Source organism: Halichoeres trimaculatus, unplaced genomic scaffold (assembly GCF_033239565.1).
Source record: "Halichoeres trimaculatus isolate MK-OKI-2021-1 unplaced genomic scaffold, fHalTri1.1 fHalTri1_scaffold_8, whole genome shotgun sequence".
Taxonomy (NCBI): domain Eukaryota; kingdom Metazoa; phylum Chordata; class Actinopteri; order Labriformes; family Labridae; genus Halichoeres; species Halichoeres trimaculatus.
In genome coordinates this window covers 18,549,922-18,566,226 of record NW_027437186.1, presented here as the reverse complement: position 1 = coordinate 18,566,226, position 16,305 = coordinate 18,549,922, and the positions used below count along the sequence as shown (strand labels likewise).

Genomic DNA, 16,305 nt, shown 5'->3' with positions numbered 1-16,305 from the left:
TCAGTTAAGGTCAGTTTTGGCTGTTAAAATCCATACATCTTAGTCAGTGATGACAGTGACAAGAGGGCAGCTGCTCTCTTTTTCAAGATGTTTTTAATAGGGCTGGGCAACGATTAAAACTTTTAATTGTAATTAATCAAATGATTTCCCTGATTAATCATAATTAATCGCATTGTGAAAGTGCCATAACATCTGTCATGCAAACACTAAATCAGTACTTGTTATACAGTAATAGTTAGATCACATATTTAGTGCAAATCAAATTTACAAAATGTAAATACAAAATTAAAGCTTATTGCCACTGTCAGGGCATTAAAGTGATACTCCGGGATGGAACAAGTTGGGTCCTATCACAAGGTTTAGGGCAGAAATTACCCCTACAGCAGTGTTTTTGTGCAGCAGAAGCCCAGAGCGCTCACACCAAACACCCCCTCCCTGCTCCTCTGCCGGTTGCCTCTGCACTCAGACAGGGCCATATTTTACCTGACCAAAAACACAAATAAACGGACTCCCACCGAAAAAATCTGATATCGTCTGCATTCACGCTTTATTTACAGAATTTTCAGCGCGTAACTTTCACACAAAAACACCGCTAAATAAGGCTCTAGTCCTCATCATGTCTCTTCGTCCTGACAGACTACCTGTGTTTGTTTATATCTGGCACGCCGTGCGCGCGGACTGATACACTAAGCGGCGAGCGCCTTTAAGTTTGGTGGCATTGCCACTCTTCTCCATGCTTGTTTTGGTTACTCATCGTGTTTTTCTGCCAATTTCAACAGACACTTACAAAATAAAAGCATGTGAGCAACATGCACTAATGTGCGATAAAATAGTCAACGGCGTTAATAGATTGACGGGTTAAAGCGAAAATAACGCGTTAGCTTGCCCAGCACTAGTTTTTAATGAAGCCATTGCCAAAGTGCTAAAAACTGCAATTCCTAGAGCATCTACATTAAGAATGCTCAAAAAGCCCAAGGAAGTCCCATGAACATCTACATCAAAACACCAATCAAACATGTTTACAGCCTGATATAGAAAACAGTGAGGCCGCAATGTCAATAGTTTTGGTCTGGATAGCCATTGCTTCTCTTTGTGCACATTCTCCAAGAGGTGACTTGTGTTATCATTCACTTGCTAGGTACATTAGGCCACAAACTTATGCATTACCAGGCATGATTCTGGATGTTGCCATATTGAACGATAGGCGAGAATACTGTAGCTGTTGCAAGGAGGCTTATGCCCTGCTTCAGCTTTCCCCTCGGGTTATAAATGGGTTGAATTTCATGTTGTGGTATTTTTAAAATACAGGTGTAATTTTATTTTTGTAACACCATGTTTTAAAAAATAGAGTGAAAATCACAGTGTTCTTTCTACATATTTATATTGGAAATCCAGGAGAATTTATTTAATTTCTACTGTTTTTTTTGTTTTAGACATTGTTGTTTTCCTAGAGCTCAGCAAATTATTACTTACTAGAGGCAATAAACTAGAGGCTTTATAGCCTAACACATCTCTGAAGTCCATCAGTGTTGCGAGAAGCTTTCATCATGGTGTGGATAATTAATCCAATTAGCACTCTAGCAGCTGAGGAAAGCTCTGCTGCAGAAGTAGAAAGGAAAATGCCACTGTTCATTGTAGAGGTGGCGACAGAAAAGGTTTGTATCTCTAAGCTTACCTTGGAAGGTAGAGGACGGTCTCCCTCCGTCTCGATGATCATGCCGCGCTGTTTGCCAGTGCGGTAGCGTTTGTACACATACTTGTAGAATAGCAGACGGCGGTCTGCAATCCATGCAAATACCACACAGATGGGAAAGAAGAGGAATGTGAGCAGCCCCTCCCACACCTGCACCACGCCAGGTGAGATAACAGACAAGATCAGATAGAGCCAGATGTAGGCGAAGATGCTCCAGGTGGCTGTGACGAAGAAGACGCGGAGGTGTTTCACCTTCCTCGTCTCGCCATCGGGTACGACGTAGACACAGAGGCCAATGATGACGAACATGTTAAATGCAGCAGAACCGACAATGGTTGAAGGGCCAAGTGCTCCAGCATTGAACCCATGACCTATGACTTCTATGACAGACAGCAGGATTTCTGGAGCTGAGGAGCCCAAAGCCATAAGGGTGAGATTAGAGACGGTCTCATTCCAGATCCGGACGGTGGTGGTTGAGGTTTCCCCATTGGGTTTCTTGATGGTAATCTCCTTTTCCTGTGATGTGATGACCTCTATGGATGCCATGAATCTATCAGCAATGATCGAAACACCAAGGAACATGTAAACCAGAGCCACAAAGTAAACTGTTGCCCTGGCTACTTTGTCACCAAATGAAGGGTTTTGGGGCTCCCAAACGGGTAAGACCACTCCCTTTGCACATGCTTCTGCCTTGCTGCATTCACTTTTATTTGTGGACACTGCTGAGACTGAGCCACCTAAGTTATGCTCAGGGGGAGCGCCAGCCAGAGAGGGTTGAAGCTTGAGGAGGAGAATAACTGCGACTACTGCTAGCCTTAGGCCAGGGGACAGAAGCGAAGAGCAATCCCAGCGGCCCATATTGATGTCCAGACTTTGGGCTGTCGATCAGTCAGGTTGTTGAACCTTAAGAGAGAAAACAGAGGAAAAAGACATTAAGATCAGACAGTTGTTTGTCTAATGAAAGGTATTTCTTAACTGTGGACATCCTTATTTAACTTAACATTCTTTAGTAACTCATGTTGAGAAGCAGAGAGAGTTAAAAATTGAATCAGTCTCTTGCAAACAGTGATGGAGTGCAAGGCCAAATCAGCATTTGTCTGGATAACCAGAGCTGGCACTGCAAAGTCACCTCTACAGACATACCAGAGTGGCTTCCAGCTAAACATCACTCAAGTTTTATAAAAATCAAAAGACACATGCCCATGAAATTAAAGAGCTCAAAAGCCTACATCACAAAAATACAAACATGTTCCAGGTAAGGTTTGTATAGCTGTTCAGAGGCAGCAAGTTCAAATAACCACACCAAAGATAAACTGTAGCTCCTGAACTCAGCCGAACAGATGTCCAAGGTTATTACTGAGAAACCTTCATGGCCCCAGTCCCACCGCAGAGACACCCTGCTGTTCTTCATAAAGCACAGCCAGGAGGGAATGTCTCCAGAACAGTTCAGATGGTGTTTGTCTACTATGCTGGCTTGTAAATTTAACAACTAATTTTCATCATTCAAAGGTAGTTTAGTAATCCAAACTGTAATTCAGAGATGATCAGAACAAGTTAAGATAAAAAAGGAAAATTTATAAAATCAAGTGCATTGAAGATAATTTGCCCCAAATAGGCAAGTCTCCAAGAGACCACAAAATCCCAACAGTGAGACCTCATAACCATCACATGTTCTTATGTTAGCTTCTTTTAACCACAAACTGAGGCAACTATGTAGAAAAAAAACACAATCAGTTAAAAAAGAAACTTGAGGAAGGAAATGTCCCTATAGCCCAACACATTCTCAGTGCGGTTACCACTTATAACATAATTGCACATTGTTGGGTCATTTTCCACTGGGAAAATAATACATCAGTAAACACTGTATAAGGCAATAAGACGAGAATGCACAGAGCACTCATGTTTTATTTAAAGCTCTATGTTTCATGTTTCATGTATGGTGTGTTTGCATTCAAGCTGAGCTAAAGTCATAACAATGAAAAGTGACTTTATAAAGCTCATTACTAAGCCCAATGAAACACAGGCTACTCTATAGAAAGGACAGAAAAACATATTTACTTATTCAAATGATTCCTCTGCGTGACGACAAGAAAAAAAATGTGAGTTAAAAACTTGAGGTTTATGATAATGGTTTGATTTATGATTTACTTTAAACTTAACTGGGAACCAGTTGCTAAATTGGGGCCTTGGTGATATGTATAACTGGACCTGACCAGGCAAATGCAGATTAATATTAACACCCTGGAATTTGAGATATATTTGAAAAATATACACAAAGCCAGAGTGTATAGCTGGACTTAAATATGCAAAAGAATGAAAAAGAAAAACAAAGGAAATGAGATGTGGTTGATTTCATGTTTATTCACAACTCTTAACACACATCCTCTCATGACATTTCAGAGGATTAAAGGAAAAAGGCAAATACTTCTTTCAGCAAGGCCACACATACAGAATAACAGAGCATCCCGGCAGATTTTGAATGTGTGTGCCCCTGTATTCTCTCAGGAGCTGATACGCCTACAAGCAATGAGGAGAATACAGGAGTGCTTTTGTTTTTATTTTTTGTACTACCTGGTGGAGTATATGTGTTGCTGTGCTGAAAATTTGGAACTGATTCCTTTCTAAACCAATTTAGACGATCAAATAGTGCTCTCACTGAACTATAAGTGGGACAGGTTATATGTATGTTATTAATTCCATCAAAACAGACTTTTAGCTCTGAACTGTTGGTGTATGCTCAGCTCAGACAGGCCAGCTTCCTCTGTGGTTTTCATTTTGATAAAACACTTTACTGTCTTCCATTTTGCAATGAGTGAAATATTTCCCCCTTAACTATCATATGATGGGTGTGATCTACTACAGTAACCACGTATACATGGACCCAAATATTCCGCTTGCATTTGGTTTATTTGCCCAAACGGAAAGAATTTAACCTTTGTAAACACCTCATTCCGAAAGAAAAGTGCCAGTCCGAATGGACATTGAATCGGTTTCACATGGGTGGAATATTTCTTTCCCCAAACTGATTGAGGTATCATGTATCCACTTAAACACAAAGTTGTCAGGGTGCGTTCTTTTAGAGCATGCTCAGATATGACGCAACTAGAGGCGTTCCTCAACTTTAAAAATGGCGGTGAGCCATCAGCACTGGACTGCTGGAAAGTTTGTTTTTCATCCAAACTTTGAAAGAAATGAACATAATTTCAAGACTGGACGGACAGACAACAAACTCGTAATAAGGAGTATTGCAACACCATGATAAACAAACTGTCGTCCTCCAGCTTTGATAAATCTCGTGATGTTTACCTTTTTCTGCGCATGCCCCATTGACTATTCTGTTTGATTACAGCGGCACATGTAGACCAGAGATTGGAATATTCCTTTCCATGTATCCTATTGTTTTGGGAAAAGTCATTCGGAAAGAATCCATTCGGAAAGACGAAAAACTCCTCATGTAACCGTGGCTACAGTTTCCCCTATAGCACCAGATCACAGCAGAAGTGATTTAGAGTTACCTCTCTCATAAGCCAGGTCTATACCTTGTTTTCTTATTTAAAAGACTAAAGAGTTGTATGTTATTCATCTAATTTACACAGACAAGCACACTCTGTAGTGGACAGAGAGCTGGAAAACTACCACAAGAAACAGCTACCAGTGCCCCCCTGCCGACAACGTCACCGTCCTCCCAAGGCTGTAAACCGAGGGGAAGCACTGTACTACGGCCAGGAACTGGTTTGCTTCTGTTGTTTCCTGAAAGGGGGAAGTTACAGTTTGTGGTAAGAAATAAAAGGAAGAACATTAACCAATCACAATGTTGTGGTCATGCCACCACCAAACTACAATTAGTGCGGATTATGTCAAAGGCAGCCAGTGACTTTATGGTCTAACGGTGATCAAAAAACAAAGGACAGCCCTTACACCACTGCCAAGAACAACAGCAAGTGCAGTTATTGAAAGCTGGTGATTTGGATTTTAAAACATTTGGTTGTGGGGCACAGGTTAGTCTCTTGAGTGGGACCCTGATTTAAATCTGCTTTCACTCTCCTTGTGAAACTCCTGGAAAATTATGCAGAAAAGCCCAGAAATGAGATGCCAGTTTGTCCTTATGGTACAATCACATGCTCTGCACACTGCCACCATAGCCAGGGAGACCAAGGCTCTATTCCAACACACAGGCCATGGTCTTGTCATTCCTCACTTTGTGTTCCCAGTTTCCTACTCAACCTACTGTCTATGTTGTGGAAGCCCAAAACCAACTTCAAAAGTACAGATTAAAGGTCTGGTCTTACTTTACTTCTTAAAAGTTTTCCTGATCCATACCAGTGATCTAATCTGTAAACTCCACGAAACTGCCTGAACTTAATTTGACTGTCTTATTTTTTTTAACAAACATCAAGGAGAATCAGAGAATCAAGTTGTTTTAACTCATCAAGAGGGCCAGATAAAAATGTTGCAGCATTGCCCATTGACCCAAATTTTATGTCAATCTGTCCAGCTCATTTCATCCCAGATTGAAAAGGTCGACGATAAAGCCAAAACACAGGAAATCGTATGTGTGCCCACAGGCCATACATTCACCAAAGTGAAAAATTTTATCCTCCAAGGACAATGCAACATTTTGCAACTAATCAATAATTTTGTTCAGCATCAATATTTCTGTTTTTACAGATTATCTTCCTTCCTTTCTGGGAAGAACCCCCAGCATATTTCACATTCCAGTTGTACAAGCAACACGGAGTGACATCATCTGAGTCTGTCTGGCCAAGACGAATGATTTCACCCACACATCTGTGTAGAAACTTAACCAGAGTCAATCTCATGCAACTGTGTAAAGTCTGTAGAGAAAACACTGCTACACACACACACACACACACACACACACACAAGAAGAAAATCCTTTTAATCAAAGTTGGTAACAAGTACTGGGACCTGACACAAAGATCAGCTAAGATCTCTTCTCAAGGAACCACATTCCTGCATGCCAACATCCATTTCCCGATAATTAACTGCTCAAACTCTAACATGCAGACACAGCACAATTTACCCAACATCAATAGTTACATCAGTACTTTCCTGCTTTTTTTCGAACCACAATATTCATGATAAATGAAGCTGTAAATCCCCTAACAATACGAATCATAGTCTCTCCCACATTGCATGTGCAGAGGCTTGGTCCAGTAGGGCCCTGAAGCCAAATGAACACTCAGAATCAATTTTCACAGGGGATGTAATCAATGAATGTATAAATGATCACTGGCAATGTTGCATGTACTGTAGAAAGTATGTGTGAAGGCCATGTCTAATATTTCTGACAGCTACTTGCTGCATAAATCAGTTTCCGTGTAATGAGTAATCAGTCCACATGGTGTGAATTTAAATATTTGGGTTAAATGAACCCAGTGAAGAGTGCGCAAGTCCCACTGGTGTGTTTGTGTGTTACTCTAGTGTAAGAGCTCTTTGCTATGGTAGTAAGAAAATCAATTCCAAACAAAATTACATATCATCTTAATTAAACTTCCATTCAGTAAGCTCTAAACCAAACGTTTCTCTCCTGGCTGATGGGATCCAGCTGCTCTCTGCCTTCTATGGCCTTCTTGTGTGGTCACATAAGGCTTTGTGTGGCATTTTCAAGTGATCAATAATTCAGTGAGCTCTGGGATTTGGTTGTTTTCACTTAAGGATGTCATTTTTCCAGCAGGCTGATGGCTAAAGAGAGTGCTCTTTGTGCCAGCTGTTCTCAGCAAAACAGTGTTTTCTATGGCTTCCCTACAACAGCACATGAGGCCTGAGGAAAAAATGGAACAGTTGGGTCATAAAATGTATCATTTCAACAAGAAAGATTTGAAATATACAGAGGTAATATTATACAAACACTTCAATGGTATAATGGATAATGATGAGAGTGGTAATAGTGATGGTGGTACAGGTAATTTAACTGTGAAGATGGAACCAGCCCCAACTGTTGTTATCATCCAAGACCCAGCCTTGCTCATACCAACACCTGAACATCTCTACCAGCAAGAGATAAACAGATAACAGCCATTTACAGATGTTTTGTACCATTTAGAGACTAACAGCCACACAAGTTATACTGAGTTTGTAAGATAAATGTCCTTTTTGCAAGCCATTTTTTTTCATGCCAATGGAGGCAACTGTCCATGTTTATCAAACACTGAATGTGCTTGATAGTGATTACTTGATGTACCCTCCTACAATAGCAGCCTGCAGTACTCTAACTCTAACTTCACATCACTGAGATGTAATTTATGATCATTTAATGATGAGGTGTCACCTTTACCAAAAAACTGACAAATAAACTTTGAATTTGGAAAGAAATTCTAAGTTTTTTGGGGTTACAGTTATTAGTTCCTACTGGTTAAAAGTGAGAATAAATACCACTCCCATGTCTCTCCAACTATAAGAGGAAAGCTACAGCAACACATTGGTTAGCTTAGCTTAGTTTAGCCTAGAATAAAGAAGGAAGGAATAAGATACCATGCATCTTTTCAAAGGTAAAAAAAAAACAATCTATAGCAGCATCTCAATCAATTTATGGGACTGATGACATAGGAGATTAAGCTGACTTGAGACTTAATCCTTTTGGTCAGACAAAGCAGTGGATACAAAGCATGCAGAGAAATAACATAGGTGTGCGTGTGTGTTGTTGAATGTGAAAATACTGAATGGGTTGAGGTGTTCATATGTCTTGCTGGTGTATATGATGGATAGTAAATGCTTGTATAGAGAAGGGATTACGCTGTGACACCAGAGCTAACTGCTAAGGTTAAACTTATCAGTGGAGGCAGTAGTGGGTGGATTTCTTTAATGAGCACCTTTGCTTTCATCTTATGTTTGGCTCAAACATAAGATGAACTCGTCCTTCAGCAGGTATTTACTTTGTGATGAACATGTTCACCGTCACCAAAAGATAGCAGCCTTCATAATAATATGATTTAATCTGATTTTGTACGATGGTAAAATGTGTCCTGAGGAGAGTGACTGCAGTTGCTCTATCTCTGTAAGAATCATTACAGGCTATTTGATACAACTGATGCCCTGGCTGGTATCAGAACCAAAGTCAAGGGTGTGTGTTGATGTGCCTGCTGTTAACACTGGAGAGGCTTAGTAGCTTAACAGTGGCTGCTATTTTGGATTTGGTAATTGAAATATCAGGTTTCAGAATACCCCGCTATGGTTTTCCCTGGTGTTATGACCTCAAGAACTTGGCTTAATTTCAAAACGAACACAAGATAAGACACTCTAACTGTCGCACACACACACAAAGTAGACCACTTCACCCTCCTTCCCAGAGGCTACGGCGAAAGTTCAACACAGAGATTTGAGAAAATCAAAACCATGTGGTGCATCAAGGCAAGCTGTTCCCTCTTCCCTAATACTGTCATTCCTCAGGGGCCTCTGAAGGCAGCACCCAAAGGTGCGAGGGCAGCCCTGTTAGACAAAAGGGGGAAGACAGCAAAGCTGCATCAGCCATAAAGTAAGTATCTGAAGAAAGAGATTACACCTATAAGATTGTAAACCTTCAGATGCTAACCATGGGCTTAAACAAGACTTTGTGCTGCAGGATAACACAATGAAAAAGCCTCAGCCTGCTCAACTGGGGAGCGGCTTCGAGATGCATTTTCCTCACCGCAGGACAGGAGGTGATAATAAATAATTTAAAACAGGGGGTGATATAGAGACAAAGACATCTGAAAAGATAAATAAGAGAAGGAAAGGAGAATGTAAGAAGAAAGGAGGAGTACAATATCAAGAGTAAAAGCGAACAAGAGACAGAGGCACAATCAGAGGAAAAGAAAGAGGGAACAGAAGACAGAAAAAGAGAGGTCACCTTAGGCACTCTCACTTCTCCATGTGGGATACATTTTGTTATGGTTTGAATGTGTGTGAGAGATAGATCAAATATTAACTCACACACACACACAAACCAGCCCCTGCAAACAGCTGAAGATTAATGGGCTGGGTTTGCTGTCATTAGGGGGATGTTGAGCTCTCTTAGCCCAGATCCGCCCTCCAGCCACTTCTTGAGCCAAGATGCCCTGTCATATTATTACACACCGAATGAAGGAAATGAGAAGACTGGCACTGTAATACACTGTTTGCTCTGTTTCCGGGCATCTGTGACTTTCTGTGTCCATCCATCCATATTATACACAGAAGTGAATGACGATGAGCCATGAGAAAAATCATTAAAAAATGTAAAGGGAAATAAATCACTCTGCTAATCTCCAACGCTCCATTCAGTCAAGACCATGCCAAAGGCAAGCAATCTTCCTCAAACTAACTACACTCAAATCCCTAATCCCTAATAACCAGTATGAAGAGCACAGAAGCATCATGTAAAAAACATTGACCATGCCTTTCTCAATATTCAAATCTGAAACATACATTTCTCTCAATCTTCTGTATCAAATAAGAACAAACACCTGCTCAAAAAAGCACAAGTGCAACACCCCACTACCAAAACATACATGCTGTTTAACATGCCAGAGAAGATTAAGTACATCCATTACTTAAATGTCAAATGTGGAAGGCCAAGTGTTGGTATGCCTATCAGGTCAAACTTTGCAGTATGTACAGTATGTCATCTGGCCAATGATCAGCAAGGTATGTCACACTGACAGAGCCCATGAGAGCAGAGCTTAAAGGCCATGTAAAGCTGAAATTTTATGTATAAGAGCACAGTACTAATTTTGTTCACAAAGTTATGACGTTACATGTTCTTCAATGACCCATTTCTACACAACAAAGATGGAACACTGATGAGCTAAAAAGATAAAACCTCTGACAAAGGCACGTATTGTTTTTGTTACAGAGACGATAACAAGATGAGAATGTGCATGGAGGACAGTCGCACATTTGGACACTCATCCGTGAAATTTTCCCACTGTACGTGTGTGATCTGTTAAAATATATAAGCAATGCCTTCCTGTAAAAGGCCTACGATCTGCTGGACACATTCTGGAAGACTCTCCAACTTGTGCCTGTCACGGCAGGTGAATTTTAAGAACCTAGAAAGTGCACTACAGTCATTGTCTGTCCATTGCCCTTTTTTATTTGGAAGCCAGGATTTAAAAAAAAGCCGATGTTCTTTTTTTTTTTTTTTTTATTAGGGTTGACTTAATGACTTTTCATCGCACTAGGAGATCAGCAGAGACAGTGCAGTAGCTTCACAGTAGAGAAGGGTCAAGGATGAACTGTTCAACACATGACAGTGTAATTATAAATATAGTCCATACAAGGTTTGCACTCCATGAGGGCATGTGCAGTTAAGAATGGGTGCCTTTCACATTCAATACCGTACTGATGCCCGGTACCTGGCAATTTGTATTGGTATTTAACAGTACCAATTTACAGCATATTTGTGTATGTTAATGTGGTAATAAATATTAAATTGTTTAACAATAAGATCTCAATTTTTTCAATTTTACATATCTTTTTTTCAACATAATACCTTACAATGCTGTGTTCATGTCCAGCATGGAAAATAGCCTACTCTTTCACTGTCCCGCATTCACAAGGATGCGTTTAGGTACCTAAACATGGTACTTTTCGATTTCACATGAATCGGTACTCGGTACTACAGACAGAATTCAGTCGGTACCTATAAAAGTAACTAATTCAGTACCCATCCCTTTTTAAATCAGATATAATGAAGGTATTTAATATTTAATTTTTTTTAATTCATTTGTTGATTTATTTAAAAACAGTTTCAGCAGAGAGTAGTTTGATGCCCGGCAAGAAACAAAAGACCCGGCTCAAAGGGTATTGAGGTTTGCTAGTATTTGCAAACAACAGTAGAATAAAGAATATTAGGTCATATAGTTTGAATGGCTTACTGAGCCCCACTCCCCACCAGTGTTTTCCCCACTTTAGAAACCACAGGTGCATTTAACTGACTTGACCTCTCATTGTAATGTGCCAAAGTATGCTACATTCTTCACCACTTAAGATGCAACTATGTTTACATTCATCCATATTTTACTGCTTAGCCTGGTTGTGGGGGGTTGTCCCTTCCCTGTTAAATCTTATCTACTTGCTGCAAGACTCAACAGTGTGAGAAAAATCTCTCTGTAAATACTGCTGTAGTGCAGAATCAGCCCATATTTGCTGCAAACAAAGCTCCTTTCTATCATGGAGGTAAAGTTACCACTCGCTCTGTTTATCTGGGATAAACCCATGACACTTTCAGATTGAAGATTTGCTTTTTTTAACCTGGTCAAACAGGTTCCTACTGTTGTGGTTTTGGGTCAAGCTATCTTGCCATCAAGTATTCTCAAAAGTTTCCCTTTAACTTTTTTTTTTTTTTTTTTCCCCTCAGATTAGCACATCTTCATTTATTTCATCTGTAAGATACAAGTAAAACTTTCAGTAAAGCTGCCTTTGCTGCTATAAGTAGGAGTTTGATTGTTTATCAGATGCATAGTAATGATGTGCAATATGAATGTACAGTCTAATTCAGTGCTGCGGTGCCAATACTGTGCCTGAGAGCAGCTGTTCACCACATGCAGCTGAAGAAACAACATGTGGAGAACAGGAAGGATAATTAAGCTTGCAGGAGTCTTTTCTTTGTTGGTGTAACGCTTCTTGTACATCTGTAATCAACCTGACGAAGGCTGACATGCACTGTAATATTAATAATCTTTGAATTTTTTGATCAATTGAGGCAAAAATACCCACTATTGAACATAACTACAATTGAGCTAAGATGGTTGATAATTATTCAGGTAGACCGTCAATTTGAGTATTGATTTCTAATAGACAGGCTTCCTCAGGGATGACACTGGTGGATACTAATAAGCTTATTAGCAATTGGATTATATGATTGAGGTCACAGTGAAACCAGCACTACTCATTGTATAATTCTTACTATGTAGCATACTTTGGTCCTGTCACAGTCAATTAATTGTTATACATTGCCCAGACTACAGGTGATTGAAGACTGTTTAAAGCTGGTTCAAATATTCCTCTGCATCAGAAGTTTTTTTTTACTTTTTTCTCCAGACTTAAAATGAAATTACAGAACAATCCCCTGACCTGTTCTTTACATGTTGGGACCCTGTTTACTTTGAATTTAAGTGAACAGGATCCCTTTTTCAGAAGAACACTAAGGTGGTGCGTGGGGACATGACATCTTTTTAAGTTTTTTCTTGAACTGAAGTAGTCTTAAAATAATGTGACCATGATAGATTAAAGCTCTTGTGACAAGTTAGTGATTATTGAAACGAGGGAAATGAATATTTTGCCTTCTCAAGTCAAAATCAAAATGCAAACAAGACCAGCAATTATGAGAGTTACTATTTTATGTCTGACAACACAACATGTGGGTAGGTGTCAGAGGGGATGAACTAGCAGCAGAGATTCACTACTATGATACATTTGACCGTTAAAAAGAGAGGAACAACAGTTTTTGCCTTAAAAGACAAACAAAGGGACAAAATAAGCAAAGACTGTTTTTTTTCCATAAGGAGCATTGAAATCAATTAGAACAGTAGCTTTAAAGAACACTTAGGATGATGTTGGTTTCCCCATTTTTTAGCTTTGCTGTTGGACTCTCTTGTGCTTCCAGAACTGAACATTTATAAGTAATACTGTTTAAGAGAAGAAGGAGTGATAAGGTTTAATTAAACCTTATAACTAATTAATTTTAGCAATAGAAATTAACCATCAAAAAGCCAACTATTGAAACATCAGGGGCAATATTTAACTTAATACCTCTGAAAACAATTTCTCTCTTTTTTTTTTTTTTTTACATCAAAGCATCAAATAAATAACTAGATAAATAAAAATACTGTGCGTAAATGAGTCACATTAGTAAAACATAAATAATACAAACAGTACAACAGGAGAACTTTAAACCTGCTTCTTCTTGCTCTGAAGGTTGGGCTCTTCTCAGCCATTCACCACTGACTTATTTAATACATGGTGACCCAGCGTTTGTTGAACTGATGCAGATACATGTCTGGTGTAGGTGGTGTGTGTAGGGTGTGTGTGTGTGTGTATGGGGGGTATCTTCTAAATAAGGTTAACAACAGAGTTTGATGCAGAAACACCAAGAGGCAGCCTGACTGTGGTGTCAAATAAGGAAAATGGTTAGATTTCATTAGGAACACGCATCACTTAAGGATGATTCAAACCTGTTTATTGCCGTGAAGCTAAAAATAATTCCTCCCCATTGCATCATAACCACATCTTACATTTCATCAATAACCAACAGCAGCACTGCTTGAATGTAAATAAGGCAGTAAAGACCTCTGGCTGCGCTTCATTTTTTTCATTGTCATGAATAAATATTTCATAGCACCATCCACAGTGGATGAGCTGCAGTTCAGCTGAAGTCAGCTGGAAAAGATTGCCTGGAAAGCCTTGATGGAACCTGCCTGATGTGCAAAGCGCTCCTCATGAGATGAACGCGTTTGTAGTGTCACATAAGGAGAATAGGAAGCTGACTCTTTGGATAAAATATGTGTCAGATCCAGAGCTGACGGATGTGTTGAGCTGTGCTACAGCTCCACAGCAACCAGATGATGAAATAAGCATTTATCATTTAAGTCTAAAAAATCAACCCAGCACAAGTGGGGGCACAAGCAGGTTCTGTACTTGGATTCTTGTCCATCTTACTCTGCTCGAATGTGCAGAGCCACTCCATCAGCTTTAACAGCACTGCGCTATTTGGCGCAAAGAATGGGGTGCGTGCATAGTTGCGCAAATATGGCTCTCAGTGCGCTTTAAAGCGACTGAATCATTCATTCTCTTTAAGGATTACCATCTCTAAGGGGAAACAGAGCCTGAACTGCGCATGTTTGTCACCCAACTTCCACATTGAAAGCCTATAAAAGGTGCGAGAGTGGTTATCTGAACGTGCTCTGCATCCGTAATCATTATTCCTCCAGAAATGAACGAGGCAGGCGGTTCAAGGAAGAGTAGGGCAGGGAAGAAGGGTGGAAGAGAAAGGCAAAGGAGAAAAGGGAAAAATACAGCCCTCAAGGCGAAAGAAAGCAGCTCCCAGAATCTAAACTGCAGGATAATTTTAATGAGAAAACAAATGTAAAAACGCCATCCACCGCACCCAGTGCTCTCTCAGCCACCGGTCCACTATAAATCTCCTTATCGCAGATCAGGTGCTGTGCAGGAAGCGTGGTTCTAGGGGATGAGGTGAGGAAACATCGTCTCCACATCGCCTCCGACGCATGGTGCTTTCGAGTCTCCAATCAGGGCGCCATGAGGCGACGTTAACAGCTACGCACCCCATTCATACACCACCGCTGTCCCTCCAAAAAACTTGATTCCACCAGACAATGCGGCGAAATAAAGGCGAACGCCCCCCTGCATTCACTGACACTAACATCTTTCTCCACACTCTCAACGCGCCAGAATACTTCAGAATGACATACCTTTTATCCAGAAAGTGTCCACAATCCAGAGGAGACAGTCAGTAGTAAAAGAAGCCCTATAGCACGACTAATAACAGTGGCAACACGGGAAGAAAGAGAAGGAGGAGTAGTAGTAGTAGTAGAGGTAAGCCAGTAGTGGGGAATAGAAATGGAGACGCAGGGAGCTCTTATACCCCAGCCCAGGCGGCGTTTCCACCGAGCGAGACGCACAAAAGAAGAGGAGAGGTGTCCGGATTCCCATGCACTGACAGTTTTTTATCTGTTGCTGTTGTGGGATGTTGTTGCCTACTCCTAGTTTCCATACAGCGCAACCTGAACGACCTGTGTGATCGGGTGACCGGCGTGGCGCTTCATCAGCAAACCCGCATTTGTTGGGACGAGGCGCGCAGCACGGCGGACTTCTTCCTCATTCTTCCCTTCCCGATATCTTCTCTCGCTGTGAGCGCAAGAGCAAGAGGAGAGAGAGGGACAAGGGGGAGCGAGAGTGTCCGAGAGCGAGAGAGAGAGAGTCTGAGAGTGCGTGTGTGTATGTGTGCGTGTGTGTGAGCAGGTCTCTACTTCGTCTGTTCCTTCACACACTGACTGAGGATCAGCTCTCCGCCCTCCTCCTCGCGCTTTCTCTCTCGCAGTTTAGTGTGTGTGCGACTCTCTCACTTCTCTCTGTCGTTGAGTGTGTCTGTACACCCCCCCCCCCCCCCCCCCCACACACACACACACACTTTCGTACACACAGGCAGTCGTTTACACTTCCTATGTCTTCAGATTCACGTTATAACCGCTTCCTCAGGGTCTGTAATGTTATCCCTCAGTATGAGCTTAAAATCCTCAAAGTTAAGTGTGGGAGACTCAGTTTATTAATACAAAATTAATAAGAACTTGGTTGAAAAAGTTTAACATGCCTTTTTTCATTTCATTATTTTAATATGAGAACTAGGGATGGGTGCTTAATTAGGTACTTTTATAGGTACCTACCGAATTCTGTCAAAAGTACCAAGTACCAATTCATGTAGAATCAAAAGGTACCATGTTTAGGTACCTAAATGCATCCTTGTGACTGCGAGGGAGTGGAAGAGTTGGTAATTTTCCATGCTGGACATGAACACAGCATTGCAAGGTTTTATACTGAGGGCTAAATATGTCAAATTGAAAAAAAATATATACTTTACTTCTAAACAAATTGATATTTTTTACCACATAAAC

At 40.6% G+C, this 16,305-nt stretch overlaps 1 protein-coding gene across 3 annotated transcripts in view; it reads right to left on the bottom strand.

Annotated features, from left to right (window-relative positions):
* The window catches only part of slc8a1b (solute carrier family 8 member 1b), a 162,282-nt gene extending 146,573 nt beyond the window's left edge, over positions 1-15,709 (bottom strand). The window contains exons 1-2 of one of the 3 annotated variants that reach the window (XM_074676033.1): positions 15,106-15,709; positions 1,676-2,596 (exon numbers count right to left, since the gene is read on the bottom strand). In XM_074676033.1, coding sequence (XP_074532134.1) covers positions 1,676-2,551 — 876 coding nt within the window. In that variant the 5' untranslated portion in view covers positions 2,552-2,596; positions 15,106-15,709. The remainder of the gene's footprint in view (positions 1-1,675; positions 2,597-15,105) is intronic. The other 2 variants (XM_074676032.1, XM_074676034.1) reach the window with 2 other exon arrangements.
* Positions 15,710-16,305: the final 596 nt, after the last annotated feature.